The sequence below is a fragment of the Eulemur rufifrons genome, chromosome 7 (assembly GCF_041146395.1).
Source record: "Eulemur rufifrons isolate Redbay chromosome 7, OSU_ERuf_1, whole genome shotgun sequence".
Lineage (NCBI taxonomy): Eukaryota > Metazoa > Chordata > Mammalia > Primates > Lemuridae > Eulemur > Eulemur rufifrons.
Window position 1 is genome coordinate 183578358 of NC_090989.1, and position 14482 is coordinate 183592839.

The 14482-nt window shown below is 47.9% G+C and overlaps 1 protein-coding gene across 1 annotated transcript in view; it reads left to right on the top strand.

The window, feature by feature from the left end:
• ITPR1 (inositol 1,4,5-trisphosphate receptor type 1) overlaps positions 1-14482 on the top strand; it is a 320526-nt gene that overhangs the window by 247311 nt on the left and 58733 nt on the right. The window contains exons 47-51 of the mRNA XM_069476048.1: positions 6035-6235; positions 7777-7887; positions 9932-10027; positions 12496-12618; positions 13656-13760. Of these exons, the coding sequence (XP_069332149.1) occupies positions 6035-6235; positions 7777-7887; positions 9932-10027; positions 12496-12618; positions 13656-13760 (636 nt within the window). The remainder of the gene's footprint in view (positions 1-6034; positions 6236-7776; positions 7888-9931; positions 10028-12495; positions 12619-13655; positions 13761-14482) is intronic.

Sequence of the window (14482 nt, forward strand, 5' to 3'; positions counted from 1 at the left end):
GCAGGGAGGGTGGGCGGGCAGGGCCACCGGGGCCCGGCTTCCTCTGACAGCTCAGCTCCCCTCACTTTGGCCAGATTGCTTGAGTTGAGGATCGAGCAGCGTTCACTGATGTGAAAGGCTAGGCGGCCAGTGGGCTGGTGTGTCTCCTGTCTGTCTTCCCCACTGTCCCCACAGAGCCAGGGACCACGTGACTGGTTCACCAGGGCAGGTGCCTGCTCCACATGTGTCTGTTGGTAACATGTGTGTCTTGTAGCTTGCCACTGTTTGGCATCTAGGTGCTCGGGTAAAAATTGGATCGATGAATGGCTAGATAATTAAATATATTAAATATAATAGATTTACAAAATCAGATACATAAAAAGTTCTAATTAAGTATTTGTTGGTTGGATGAATAAAATGGCTGCCTTTCAGTGTTTTACACAAATAAGGACTCCAGAATCTTTGCTGGACTGATTATTCCAGAAATCTTTTGTTCATTTTGTTGTTTTTGGATGATAACAATGGCCAAGTTTTATTTGGTACTTAGAATATCCTGGATGCTATGCATCGCTTATGTTGTTCTACTTCACAGGCGAGGAAACCGAGGTGCAGGGGACCCAGTTAGGGAGTGCAGAACTGGGACTTGAACCCAGGCAGTCCGATGCTAGAGCTCCTGCTGTCACCCAAACCCTGAGAGACAGAGGGCATGTTATCTCCCTGGCCAGGCTTCCCAGCAGCAAAGGCTACTTAGGAAGGGCCAAGGATGGATTGCAGAGATCTGCTTCTTCCTCCCGGATGGGCCTGGGTTTGTGGAGGTCCATCACTGCCCTGGAGAAGCACACTGGGACGCTGGGTCCTTGGCCACCACTTGGTTTTGTCACCAACTTTTGGACCTAGGGGAACCACCCCTTTCTGCCTACATGGTGTGAGAATGAATAAGTGTGTCTGAACATCTCCTCTAAGATGGAATGGAACGTTTCCTCCAAAGACACACACGTCAGCCGTGGTAGTTTTGTGTACTTGGATTATGATGGTATGGGCAGGAGATGATGCCCGTCCAAATCTAGCAAGGGGCAGGTGCAGCCTTAAAGTATTGGCATGGCTGCTGTTATCTACCCGGTGACTTGATGGCCTGTCCCACCTCGGCTGTGGCCAGACCATTTGGTGCTGCCACAGTGAATCGCTCTCACTTAGCACCTGCCACAGAATCCATGTGTGGATTAGCTGAGTAAAAAATTACGTTGTCAAACAGTAAGGCAGAACATTAAAATGGAACCAGGAGAAATCTGCATTATTAATACTTTCCTGTGGTTTTTATGTTTAATAAAATTGGTCTGAAGATCCTGAACTTCAAAAAAAAAAAAAAAAATCTCCTATCTGAGGTCGTCAACTGGCCAAATCTGACTCATATGTAAAAGTGCAGGGATTTCACCCAAACCCCGCTGTTGGCCACGCTGGACCCACAGTGCCGCGTGGTTTGTTGCCAGCAGCGAGTGGCCCCGGCAGATGGGGTTGCTTTCTTTCTGCACTTGGATGCCCAGCCCATTTCAGCCAGTGACATTTCCTGCTTGATCCCTGTGTGTGTGGGATCCTGGCTGTCAGTTTTCTTCTCTTGTCAGTCCCTTGTACTTTCCTACTTTGGGCTTAGAAAGTAGCCCTAGATCCACTTGCCCGGCACTGTGTCTCTCGGTGGGGTAGAGCAAAGCCCTCATGCTCAGAGGTGCAGGATCTGCGTTCCATCTCAGTGGCTGGTGTCCCTGTCTGAAGGCCACTGTGTCCCTGCCATTGTCTACCCTCCACCTTACATATCTATACCCTGAATCATGAGGAGACGGGCCAAGGGAGGTGTGAATGATCCATGGAGAGCCAAGCCTGAGCCGCTTGGCTGTGGCATCTTTGTGGCTGGGGCGGGGGGCAGGGGGGAGGGTCTGTTTCTGGCTGCTGGGGCTGTTTCTGGCTGAGCATGGTGGTCAGCGTCCCGTACTGTTCCCCTGTGCAGGTGTCCCCCAACCTTTGAGGGGATGCCTATGCATGTGTACGTCACTGAATCAGTATGGGTGACCGCCTGCTCTGTGCCCAGCACTGGTGGTGATAGGACTTCACCCCTCCCCTTGCAGAGATGAGTCTAGGGCAGGAGTCACTTGGGCCAACCGGAGATTGCAGTGCAGTGTGCTAAGTGCTGCCATGCTGGGATCCTCAGGGCTTTAGGGGATCAGAGGAAGGGAACCAACCCAGTGCCCAGCACACGCAGGTCCGGGAAAGCTTCTGAGAGGAGCTAATATCTGCGCGGTTCTGAGCTACTGAAACACAAGACTTCCTTAGGTAAAATCCTGCCATGAATGTCAGAGGGGGCAGTGCTCACGTGCTTGTTCCCGGGCAGGGTTCTGCTTGCATGGGCTCCTCTGCCTTCGATCTTTCCCTGACCTTCCCTCCTTCACCAACACGCCCACCTTCCTTCCACTGTGGAAGTAGAGTAAGGCTTTAATCGCACAATCGTTATTTCTTATTTGGAAGTCTTCAGACTTTTAGTTTTGTACCTTAGCTCTTCAAAAAACTCTCCTTCAAACTGATGCTCTGAGAACCCCACAGGCAGAAGTGCCTTTTGATAAAGTCCTTCCAAAACTCGGTTCTCTGATACATTGCTCAGTGGGAAACAGTGCTGTGGGGGGTTGGGGCATATAGTATATTTTAATTTTAATATAGTTTTTAAAAAAGATTTAGCAACTCAATGTTTGAAGGTACCATAAAGATTATCCAATTCAGGGTGTTAAACTTTTAGAGCTTTTTTGGCCACAAAAACCCTTTGTGTTTGAACATCTTATATAGAAATGTACTAAGCACAGCAGATAAGAGCAAAGCTGCTCTGTTCAGAGGAGAAGCTAGAGAATCTAGAGCTTTCCTTCCCTCCCTCATCTATAAGACCCCTGGGATGGCAGGGGTGGAATTCCAGGGAGCCCCCAAGGTTCTGCAGGGCCCAATTGGAAGCCAGTGATTTGGACCCGTGGTTCACAAGGATGAAGGTTAGAATCATCTTTAAAAACTCCCACAAAACATGTTCTGATGAAATGATGCTTGTAAGATTCCAGTTCTCAAAATAACGGCTTCAAGCAGGACTCAGCTACTCCGAAGGCCGTCCTGCTGGCGATGTCCTGGAACGCGGTGGATCACTGGGTCAGGGTTCCCGCGTGGATCTGGGGGAGGGAGGAGGCATTCTCACAGGGAGAGAGTTTTCAGCTCCCCGGCATAAAGAAGCTCAGAATAAGTCGGAGAGAGAAGGAATCGAGCCTTTTGAAGCAGCACCCTCTGGGCTTGTGCCCAAAGTTTCTTGTCATATTTATAACCTTAACTTTCCTGTTGGTAAATGTTCAGTAGAGATAAAACCACCAAGTTTGACTTTGCCACACGGGCAGTTACTGCCTTAAGCAAGCCTTGTTTACAGTACTCAGAAATGCATGGGAAGGACTGTTCTGGAACCAGTTTGCATGTGCTTTCGGACCGTCCCCCGAGCAGCTGGCTTTGCTTTTCCCTTGGGTTAACGAATGCAGGTCTCGCTCTTTCTCCACCGACGTCTGTCTAAGCACAGACTTAAGGTCCTTCCTTTCCTGTCCACCCATCGCAACTTGATCCCTGGCCCTCTAAGGAAGACTGCAAAAAGAACAGGATTTCTCAACCCCGGGCAAGGCAGGGTGGTGTGTGTTGAAAGGTGAATTCCGTTCTCTGAGAAAGAGTGTCCGTGTGCCTCTTAGTGACATTTTCTGTGAAGCACAAGAGGAAATGGGTCTGAGTTAGGGAAAGGGAGATTTGGGCTAGACACTCTAAAAACCGCGAGAGCTGGGAGAGGCTTTCGAGACAGGGCAGCCAGCTGCCCTTCCTGGGGAGTTTGAAACGTGGGCCTGGTTAGCCTTCCCAGCATCCATTCCATTTGATTCAGGCTTTTTCAGCCCGTGTTTATAAAGCACCTGGCAGGTGCCAGTGCCCATGCCAGCTGCTGGGCACACAGTGCTGTCGGCGTGATCCTGCGCAGAGCTGACGGGCGTCTCTGTGGGCGCGTCACCTAGCGTGACCGGGGGCTGAGAGTGGCGGGGTGCGGGGCTCCCATCTCATTGGATTGGCCCTGGAGGGTTAGGGAAGGCTTCCTGGAAGTGACTTTAGAGACCACATCCTGCAGGAAGAGGAGTTAATCAGGTGGAGGCCCGGAGAGAGTGACGGGCAGAGGGAATCACCTGGTAGAAGCCCAGGAGGCGAGGGAATGAAAAGTGCTTGGCCAGCAGGAAGAAATGCATTGCTGCCAGTCAGAGGGGCGTGGTGGGAGCAATGACGTCACTGAGCAGAGAGGGGTGTGGTGACAATGATGTCACCGAGCAGAGAGGGCATGGTGTGAGCAGTGATGTCACCAAGGATAGCGGGGCATTGTGGGAGCAGTGACACAGGAATTAAAGAGGCAGGTGGGCCTTGAGGGCCATGCTGTGAATTTCGGCTTTGGCCAGCTGGTCCTCTCCACAGCTGCCCTGGTCCCGAGCATTCCTCCACCACCCCTGCAAGGTGAGGGGCTCAGAGGGGTAGCATCTTCCCTCCAGGACCTGGGCAATGTAGGAATGCCTGTAAAACTCTCCTCCAGCCCTTGGAGAAACAATGTATCACCTCATGAAAGCCTACACAGTGATCCAAAATCATCTGTTTTTTCTCCACCTCCCACTAGGACCTGAACTTGTTATTGAGTGAAAGGGACTTAGGTTAAGTTTGGGGTGGGGGGAAAGGCAGTTTGCTTATTGAGTAGAGCATTGAACTTGGTTTCCAGCTTTTAATCTGTGTATTCACACGTCTTAATTATACAAGGAATACTTGAATATATTCTTTTTATAAAGGCTCAAATGAAAATAAGTATTTAGCTATGAATTACCTCTCTTCTATCCGTAGAGAACTATTGTTGATTTAGACTATTTCAGTCCAGTCCTTTTTCTGTGTATTTGAATGGAAGGATTTGATGTCCATATTAATCTATTTGCCTTTTTTTAACTGTATGCTCCAGAGGCCTTTCCATATTGACACACATGGATCTACTCAGTGTTTCTAATTTATCATATTGAATGATATTGATATACTATAATTTATTTAGCTACTTCCCAGTGGATGGGCATTTAGGTTTTTCCCAGTTCACTGTTACAAATGGTGCCATAGTGAACATCCAATACATACTTTGTGAGTAGAATTACTGGATCAAAGATTACATCTGTTTTGTCTTTTGGTTATATCCTTTGGTATTACCTATTTTCTGTGTTAAATATGTGTCAATTTTATGACTGTGAGAAAAAGAATAGAGTTAATGTTTGCTGTTTTTTTAATGAACAGATGAGTGGAGTCTCTGACAAAAATCTCATCAAAATACTTTATGAGGTGGTTCAATGTGGCTTTATTTTGTTGAGAGACGTATCTTGCTCCTGTGTCTCTTGCTAACATTGCAAGTTTACCTGGAGAATACATCCCCAGGCACAAGTGCACACACACTTACTCATGCTCACCCCTTCCTTTCATAATGGAAGTAGGCAAACAAGATAGTCCAGGCTCCTGCCATGCTGATCACACCTCCTTTTATGGCCAACTGTCCCCAGTACTGGGCTCTGGGCCTTCAGCACCCAGACCGCGCCATCATCTTTTCAATAGAACCACTGCACTTGGAAATGTCAGATGCCTCTGGACTTAATACCTGATGGAAAGGAGCTGGGTTGGGCAGGTGCAGAGAAGGGGTAAGAAGGGAGTGGAGAAATGAGGACTGAAAAAGAGTATAGGTATCCGAAGCGGCCCTCACGGAGGAGTGCCACATTCAATGTAAAGACGCCCTGGCGAGCAGGCCACGGTGTTGGCAGCCATTGCCATAGACCGAGTTCACTGGGTGACCATCGTGGGGTACTGGGCCCACTCTTGTTGCGTCTCTCTGCATAATCGCTGATCAGTCCAGGGTGCCAAGCTATCAGAGACAGTCAAAATGGCAGGATAAATGCTGTTTTCCTCCTTCCCTTTGTCTTTGCTTCCCACCCTGGGGACTGCCCACTTACAGAACTTCCTTCGTTGCCAAAATAACAAGACCAACTACAACTTGGTGTGTGAGACGCTGCAGTTTCTGGACTGCATTTGTGGAAGCACGACTGGAGGCCTTGGTCTTCTCGGATTGTATATAAACGAAAAGAACGTAGCACTTATCAACCAAACCCTGGAGAGTCTGACCGAATACTGTCAAGGACCTTGCCATGAGAACCAGGTAATTCCGTTTGTATTGGGGATGGAAAAAAAAAAAGAGAGTAAGTTTCTCATTTTGGAAATGTTGACAGAGACTAGTTCAGAAGTCATGCGGCATCGGCCCATCAGCCCAGGGAGTCAGTAGGACTGAAGGCCTTTTTCCAGTGGTCAGAAAGTAGCCGTGGTGCATTATTGCACTTCAGAACTTTACTAATGGTGGGCATTGGAGAGGCTGTCCTTGGTCTCTGCACTTGGCTTGATATGGCTTGGTATGGTTTGGTTTGGTTTGGTTTGAATGTCCAACTATAACTTGACTTTTAGGGGTAGATAATAAAGTGGGGGTGAAATTAGAACCAGATGACACTGACCTGTCGTAAATACCAGGAAAAGTCAAAGGGTGGCTACTGGAAGGGGGTTTAAACCTAGCTAGGGAGAAGAAAATTGCTGCACAAGACAGCTTGAAAGTAAAATGAGGACATTTTTAACACCGTGGACATTCAGGGAAAAGAAAGACCAATTGGTCTTGACTTTGGCCTCTCAAGAAGTATGTATTTGAAGTAGAATCCAGTAGTTTTTTTCTCGAGTAGAGACATCACTTGTACATGGTATCTTGAAGATTTTGTGAGTTTTTTGCACCGGTGCTGGGATGAGCATGATTTTTAACTCCCAATTATAGCTTTGTCCTGGCTGAAGAGGGTGGGTCTAGGCTTAAAATGGCCAGTTCTAAACCCAGTGGCCAGGGAAGGTATGAGAGTCTGTGTTACTTAGGGAGCCAGGACCTTAATTCAGAGGAAAAGAGCAGTTGATGGGAGACAACTTGCTGCCTATTAAAAACCTGGTCTTGGTTGTCTGTGAACGTGAGGACAGCATTTTGTCAGATCCATTTTCCGCTCCTGGTTCCCTGATGAAGCAGATGGTGTAGTCCTAGTTAAAATGAAAAGGAACAAAAAAATACAACAGGCTTGGGGAAAAGGCTTTATTTGACATCTAAGTGAATTTCCTTGTTACCTCAAGTTTGCTTTTCTGCCAAACAGAGGCCTGTTGAAAGGAACAGACCAGAGTGGATCGTGCTGCAGATGGGGATGGTACCTGGGGGGAGATGATTAATTCTGATATTGTGTGCGTGAAGCAGGAAACTTGCTTTCCAAGCTTAAGCCTTTACGCTAAAGCACAAAATGTGAAAAGTGAGTGATGTAGAGAGAACGGAACACACCTTGAAAAGGGGAAAAAGGGCTCAGAACCCGGTTATCAGTCACACACCATATTTTCCTTTAAGAACAAAAGCCAACTGTGCTTGCACGATTTGGATTAGACACGACCAATTTATCAGTTACGAGTTACAGTGCATGGGGACTTTCCTACTGTTTACTGTTAATTCTGAAACTAGAGATTTTCATCTGTCTTTTATTTTTACCACTTTCTCACGGAAAATTTGCAGCTCTCCCCTAGAGACATTACCGGGAGTGGTAAGCACTGTGTTGAAATAGCAGGTCAGCCTGTCAGCCTTTGACGTCTGATTTATGACCAGCATTTGTGTAAACGTCTGTGTGTGTCTTTGCTCAGAACTGCATAGCCACCCATGAATCCAATGGCATCGACATCATCACAGCCCTGATTCTTAATGACATCAATCCTTTGGGAAAGAAGAGGATGGACCTTGTGTTAGAACTGAAGGCAAGTAGGAATTGAAAGCAAAAGGCCGCAGCATGTGGCAACAGTTGCTTTTGTGTTTTGCCTCGGCATGTGCCATGGTCATTGTGGTGACACTGAATATTAAAGACAGTTCTTTTAAACCCAATGAATAATCCAAGTTGCAAGTCCCGACTAAAATGTGTAACTTCAACCTTTCCCTTCCAAATAAAGGTCTTAGGAAGGTCACCTGGAATGAAGACTGCTCACTCCAAGCTGAGAAACAAATTCAAACAGCATCCAAGTGCTGAAGCCTTGGTTCTGAAAGGCACAAGGAGAGAAATGGAAACTCCATTTTCTCTATGATATTTGATATTTTTCCCCCTGTGAGGAAAAAGGGCCACTTGAAGAATAGTACAACTAAGCCTATCTAGGGGAAAAAAAAAAAAATCTATTTTTACTTAATCAAGGGAACACCTTTTTCTATTCTGTTATTGATTTAGCAGAAGGTTGGTTAATAATGTTGGTTTAAAATAAGGAAAATTACACTGACCAAGCATGTGCCTATGGGCCCCTGCTGCGTTTCTCTGAACTGTGTACAAACAACACGGCAGGTGGCTGACACGCAAGCCACTGACACACGACTGCCTGTAGCGCTCACGTGGCTTTATGGAGCACAGGTAGTGACTTCGAGGCGCTAAGCTGCTGCCTTTACGAGCTAGCCTCTTGGATGTGTCAGAAGCTGAGATACGATTCCAAATGTTGATTTCTTACATGTTCCCCCCAAAATCACCCTGTTTAGGGGTTCCACAGGTTCTGCAAGAATCCGAAGATTCAATTCTAAGAATTGAACTTGCAACCCCTCAAGTGTCCAAAGTGTGTTTTGAAACATGTTGGTCCTACTGCGCACATTTCCTTTTTAACTGCTCCCATGTTGGGGCATGTTGAGATCTGTCTGTACCCACACACAGCAGTCCGCACTTCATCATCATGAAGGAGTCTGGAACCACGGGGTCTGGCTGAAAAGCTGATCTCTGTTTATTGCATGGAGGGTGGCACAGGAAAGAACATTAGAGAGAGTGTTAACAGAAATCCACAGGAATAGCACAGTTATTTTTATTTTTTCTTTAGTATTTAGAACTGAGAGTCTAATAATTGATTTGGGTGTATGGTTTGAATGGATTTTTTTCTTTGCTATTTTTTTTAATGCATTTTGACAAATTTTGTGTTAGAATTGACTTGAAAACCATCCAAGCTCATGTACCTGGCTACAATTTATCAGAAAGGACACAATGAGAATTTCATGTGCTCCTGTCAGCATTTCAGTGACTTTTTCAACTAATCCAGTAATCTATGGATTATTATAGAAATTCCTGTCCCGTGATAACACAGCAACCTCCCTGAACGGCTGTGCCCTGAGTTTGGGGAAGAAAAAGGCCCCCTTCCCCTAAACATAAAAAACAACTTTGGAGTCCTGTACACAAGGAAGCATACAGGTGATAGGCCCAGGGCCTAACACGAGGTCAAGCCAGGTCGTGCAGGGTGTGGACAGGTGCACGCTGGCAGTGTAATGGGAAGTTAAGAGTAGGCATGCATACAGCGTTCCTCCAGATCGCTTTTGTTAATTATTATCTGCTGTACTCTCATTATAACATTGGGGGTCATGAGGGCTGATAGAAACATTTTAAGACAGGAAGGAATTATCTTTATTACCTGTCTTCTCTGACCTGCAACTCTGAATAACAGAGTTTGTAACTATACCCACCCTGGAGGCATCGTGGTTCTATATAGCAGGTTCTTCTTGACCGCTGTCATCATGAGGGTGACGTGCATTCACAAGCACCCATGTTGAAGTTTCCAGTGTCTGCTAAAACTTGTACCAGCGAACAAATATGCCTGAACAAATACTTGCCTCTCTGACCCAAATCAGACTCTGCGCACGTTTCTGGGGTCTGCAGCGGCACATCCTCTGCCTGGTGCGGGTGGTTTTTGATGTACTTGATGCAGGGCTTGTCCATGGGCACTTGCACCCAGGCCAGTCATCCGAGCAGCCCCTCTACATGTCCTCTCCCTTTGTTTCTCCAACTAGAACAATGCCTCCAAGTTGCTCCTGGCCATCATGGAAAGCAGGCACGACAGTGAAAATGCAGAGAGGATCCTTTATAACATGAGGCCCAAGGAACTGGTGAGTTGGGAGACTGAGCCCCTGACCTTGGCACCAAGGAGCATCGGAGCAGTATTTGGGGCAGAACAGAGGGTCTCCTTCCTTGAGCTTTCCTGAAGATTCCCCAAATCAGAAGTATAGGGAACATTTAACTCAGCCCCTTCACTGAGAAGTGAAGTTTGGATTGAATGCCTGGTGTTTTACCCTCTTCCTTGAGCATGCACCACGTGCGGAAGCTGCCCTCCCCGTTCCTCCCTGCTGGGGATGGTGTGCAGAGCATGGTCAAGGAGCCCAGCAGACCTGAGTTGAAGTCCATAGCTCTGACTTCATTGCTGTGTCACCTTGGGTAATCACTTGACCCTTCTGAGCCCCCATTTTCCTGATCCGTAAAAGGAAGATGATAACGTTACGGGGTGGGGGGTGGTTGCTTTGAAGACTAGATGGGAAGATTCACATCAAGTCCTTAGCACAGTGCCTGGCGCATGGTAGACCCCCAGTGAATTAGAGCTCCTTTTCTTCTCATTCCTCATTTACTGCTAGCATTTTAGCCGTATCTTTGTCTAGTGCTGAAGAATTCACATCTCTTCTTGGTGCCAATAGTCTGGGCAACAGAAGAGTGTTTTTTGGATGCCAGTGTTTGTTTCTTATAAAGAAAACATGATCTGGTTTATTTTTGAGGGGTGATATTCACAATTGGCTGTGACTTGCAGGTTGGGAGTTAGAGCTGCGAACTGTGAGACAAGCAGCTGTCAGAGACAGTGGCATGAGTTGAGGACAGAACTCTCTATTTGGACTTTTCCCCATGCAAATAAATTGTAACTGACAGACTTAAATGAGGGCACTAAAACATTTCTGCCTCCTGGTGCCCTGAATGTGCACTTGGGGCCAGGCTAAAGTCCCTTTATGTATTCCTTTAAAGAAAGCTAAGAGCAGCCCAGCTCTTTGATCTCTGAGGTCGGGGAGTGAGTTCTCAGCCCGAGATGGAAGTCCTCTCCAAGTTTACATAACAACTTACGTAACTGCGGGTTACTGGGGTGGCTAGGGTTTGTCCTTCTTGAGTAGGGACAGGATGACTTTGCAGAGACCCCATTCCGGTTCCCATGAATCAAGAATCAAAAACTTGCCCCAGTTCTTCTGACCTATCTTAGGTGGGAAAAATGTCAACACCCAGTGCCGTGGCTGCCACCGGCTCCGGGGTTGCCCCCTTGTGGTTGGAGAGCATCATTCTGGCTCATGGGAAGAGTCAAAGGCTTCCTGGAACACACACTGTTCTACGAATTCAAATAGCAGGAAAGCTCTAATATCATGCGTGCATGCTTGTGCACGCACACATGTGTGTGTGTGTTCTGGCCTTGATGTCCTGTCTGTGCAACATGTTAGCTGTTCTATTTGGTATTAGAGAGAACTGGCAGGAAAAAAAGGGAGCGAGACTCTTGTCTCCAGAGTTATCTGCAGGGCCTGACTTGGTGTCAGTACGGAAATGCGTGGCCCTCTGCGTGCTGGGTGTTGGATAATGAGAGTTCAGGGTAGTGGCCTGGCAGCAGCGCAGGAGCCTGAAGTGCCTTGTGAATCATCAGAGAGAAGGCTTAGATTTGATAAGTGCTGGCCACAGAGTGCTTTGTCCAGGCGGGGGTGAGGGGGGTTCAGATAGGGGCGGATCCAGTCCCTGCTCTCCAGAAACCGAGGTAGATGGGAATGCGAAGACGGGTCCAGAAATGTGTGCTGAGCGCTAGGTGAGCCACGTGCGTGGGTCCTCTGGGGACAGAGTCATGCCACTGTAAAGGCTCACAGGGCCAAGTTCAAATCCCAGCTCACTGGCTGTGACTTTAGGAATGTCCTTTAATCTCTTTGACTCTGTTTCCTCATCCATAACAAAAAAAATAGGAATCTCTGATACCTCATAAAATGTTTGTGAGCGTTAAATGTTTTGAAAGAATGTCAAAATACCACACGTAGTGCTTGGCACGTAGTAAGTGTGCGGTAGGTATTACTGGTTCATGCTATTACTTAATATTTTCACGTGGAATAGGCTGTGGGGGACAGGGAAAAGTTCAGAATCAGAAAATAGTTTCACCAGCTGTTCCTAAAAGCTAGTGGGTTTCGTGTTGGTTTTCCCCGAAGTGGCAAGGGTTGGGAGTAGGGAGAGCTGGTGGGAGGAAATGCACAGGTGGGAAAGATCTGGCTTCTAGTCCACATTCAATGTGATACTGCATCATTTCAAGGTATTTTTTATAGCCATCGCCCCTTTCTAGAGTAGCAGGGCGTGAGCCAGCCGTGAGTTCCATCAGTCGCGTCAGTGGAGGTGGGTGGGTGGTGACCGCCCGTGATGGTGTTGGGAAGGCTCCCGAGGCTGTGTCCAGGCCTTGGTAGGACGGGTGCCGAGCGTCACGGGCAGTGTCTGCCCCAGAGGGGAGACAGCTCATGTGCATGTCCAGTCTTGCGTGGTCTTCCTGGAAACAGGAGTGCTATTCCTTGGGCCTTCCTTGCAGGTGGAAGTGATCAAGAAAGCCTACATGCAAGGTGAAGTGGAATTTGAGGACGGGGAAAATGGTGAGGACGGAGCTGCCTCCCCCAGGAACGTGGGGCACAACATCTACATATTAGCTCATCAGGTAGGCCCTGTCCCCAGCCCGCTCCAGCTGCGGCTTCCCTGTGGGCCAGTTCCGAGCCAGAGGGGCCCTTAGGCTTGGTTTTCCTTTGAGGCTTTCACATAGGGCTGTCTGTCCCCGGGAGCATGTGGCCCACAGGTGCTTTTGGCAGCCGACCCAGTGTGCTGAGTCCCAGGACTTCTCCATTTTTCCACTGTGGTAGGGTCACGGAGTTGGAAATCCCCACGCGTCTTAAATGCATTTGTCCCCAGGAAGTGACACTTTTATGACCTTGGAGACAGTTGAAAGGAGCCTTAGGCTTTTATAAATACTGATGAGTCTCTCAACAATCTAAAGAAACAGGCTTCAGCTTCCTTGCCTATCGCATTTGGAAATCTGTGGGATCTTGTCCTTATGACTTCCTTTTGTTTCCCTTTTTGGGGATATGATAATACTTTATGTCCTGGCACCAACATGCCATATTTCGTCATTCTCTTCCCAAGGGTCTGGGTTTTTGAAGATACTTCCTCCTTGTGGATGTGGATGTGCCTTGAGCTTTCTGGTGTGTAGGGGCGGGCTGTGACCCTGCTGGAGGCTTGAGTTTCCTGTCCCTGTTACCTCTTGTAAATTCAGGTATAGGAACTAGATATAAAATGATGTGGTATTGGGCTTGAGGTTGGTAGGTCCCTCCTACTGGCTAAAGAATTTCAGACGGTCTCCCGCCCCTTATCTCCTCCGTGACCAGCATCCAGCCACTGAGGTTTCTGGATGGAGGCTCCATGGACTGTGCAGAAAACCCCATCTCCCTCCTGTTTAGCTAATGAATCAGAAGAAAGTGGAACCTTACATGGGCATGAGCTTTCCATGCTTTTCTACCAATGTCCCAAAATAACTCCTGGGCAAAGCACACCTTGATGGGATGGAGCGAGCCTCCTGGGGCCTTTGCCCTTCGGCCTGCCACTGGTTATTGTGCACTTTTTTTATACCCAAAGTTAGAAAGGAGCTTGTGTTCCTGTTGTGAAGAGACACCGACCCCCTGTATTTCTGTCCTTGTGTTCTAGTTGGCTCGACATAACAAAGAACTTCAGAGCATGCTGAAACCTGGTGGCCAAGTGGACGGAGATGAAGCGCTGGAGTTTTATGCCAAGCACACAGCACAGATAGAGGTAAGAGCAGAGAAAGTCCAGGGCACGGGCCTGCGTTCAGCGTGTGATGCCCCACTCGGGGGCTGGCATGCATTCATTGGTCTGAGCAATAAAAATGTGTGAGCACCTACTGGATGCTGAACATCCAGTGATGGCCAAGACAGTGAAGATGGCTGCTCGAGGTCTGGTGGGGATGCAACACTGAGCAAGCCCACGTGAGTGAGTCTCATTCGCTGCAAATTCTGACAAGGCCACAAGGACAGGTGGGAAGGCATCATAAGAAAGTCCAGCAGAGGGACCTGCTGTAGATTGTGATGATCGAGGAGCCCTGTCCTGAAGACATGGCATCCAAGCACAGACTCTGGAGGTGGGAAAATTCTAAGGGAGGTGGAGGAGCTGAACGAGGCCTCAGGGCTCAAGGCAGGAGGTCAGTGAGCCAGAGGGAGAGCAGCTGTCACACGCAGATCTTGCAGGGCTGCGTGTGACACATCTGGGCTGCACCCCCAGAGCAAAAGGGGACTGTGGGGAAGTATTCCCCAGGGGAGTGTTGCAATGCAATCTGTGTTTAAAAAACAACAACAACAAAAAAAGGAAAATCATGATGTACTGTGAGCATGGAGATGGCCCTCATGAGGCAGGGGAGACTCTGCCTAGGGCATACTAAGATTCCAGAAGCAGGTGGTCAGAAGACATAGGTTAAAAAGAAGACAAGCTGAAGCCACATTTATCAATATTACATTGAA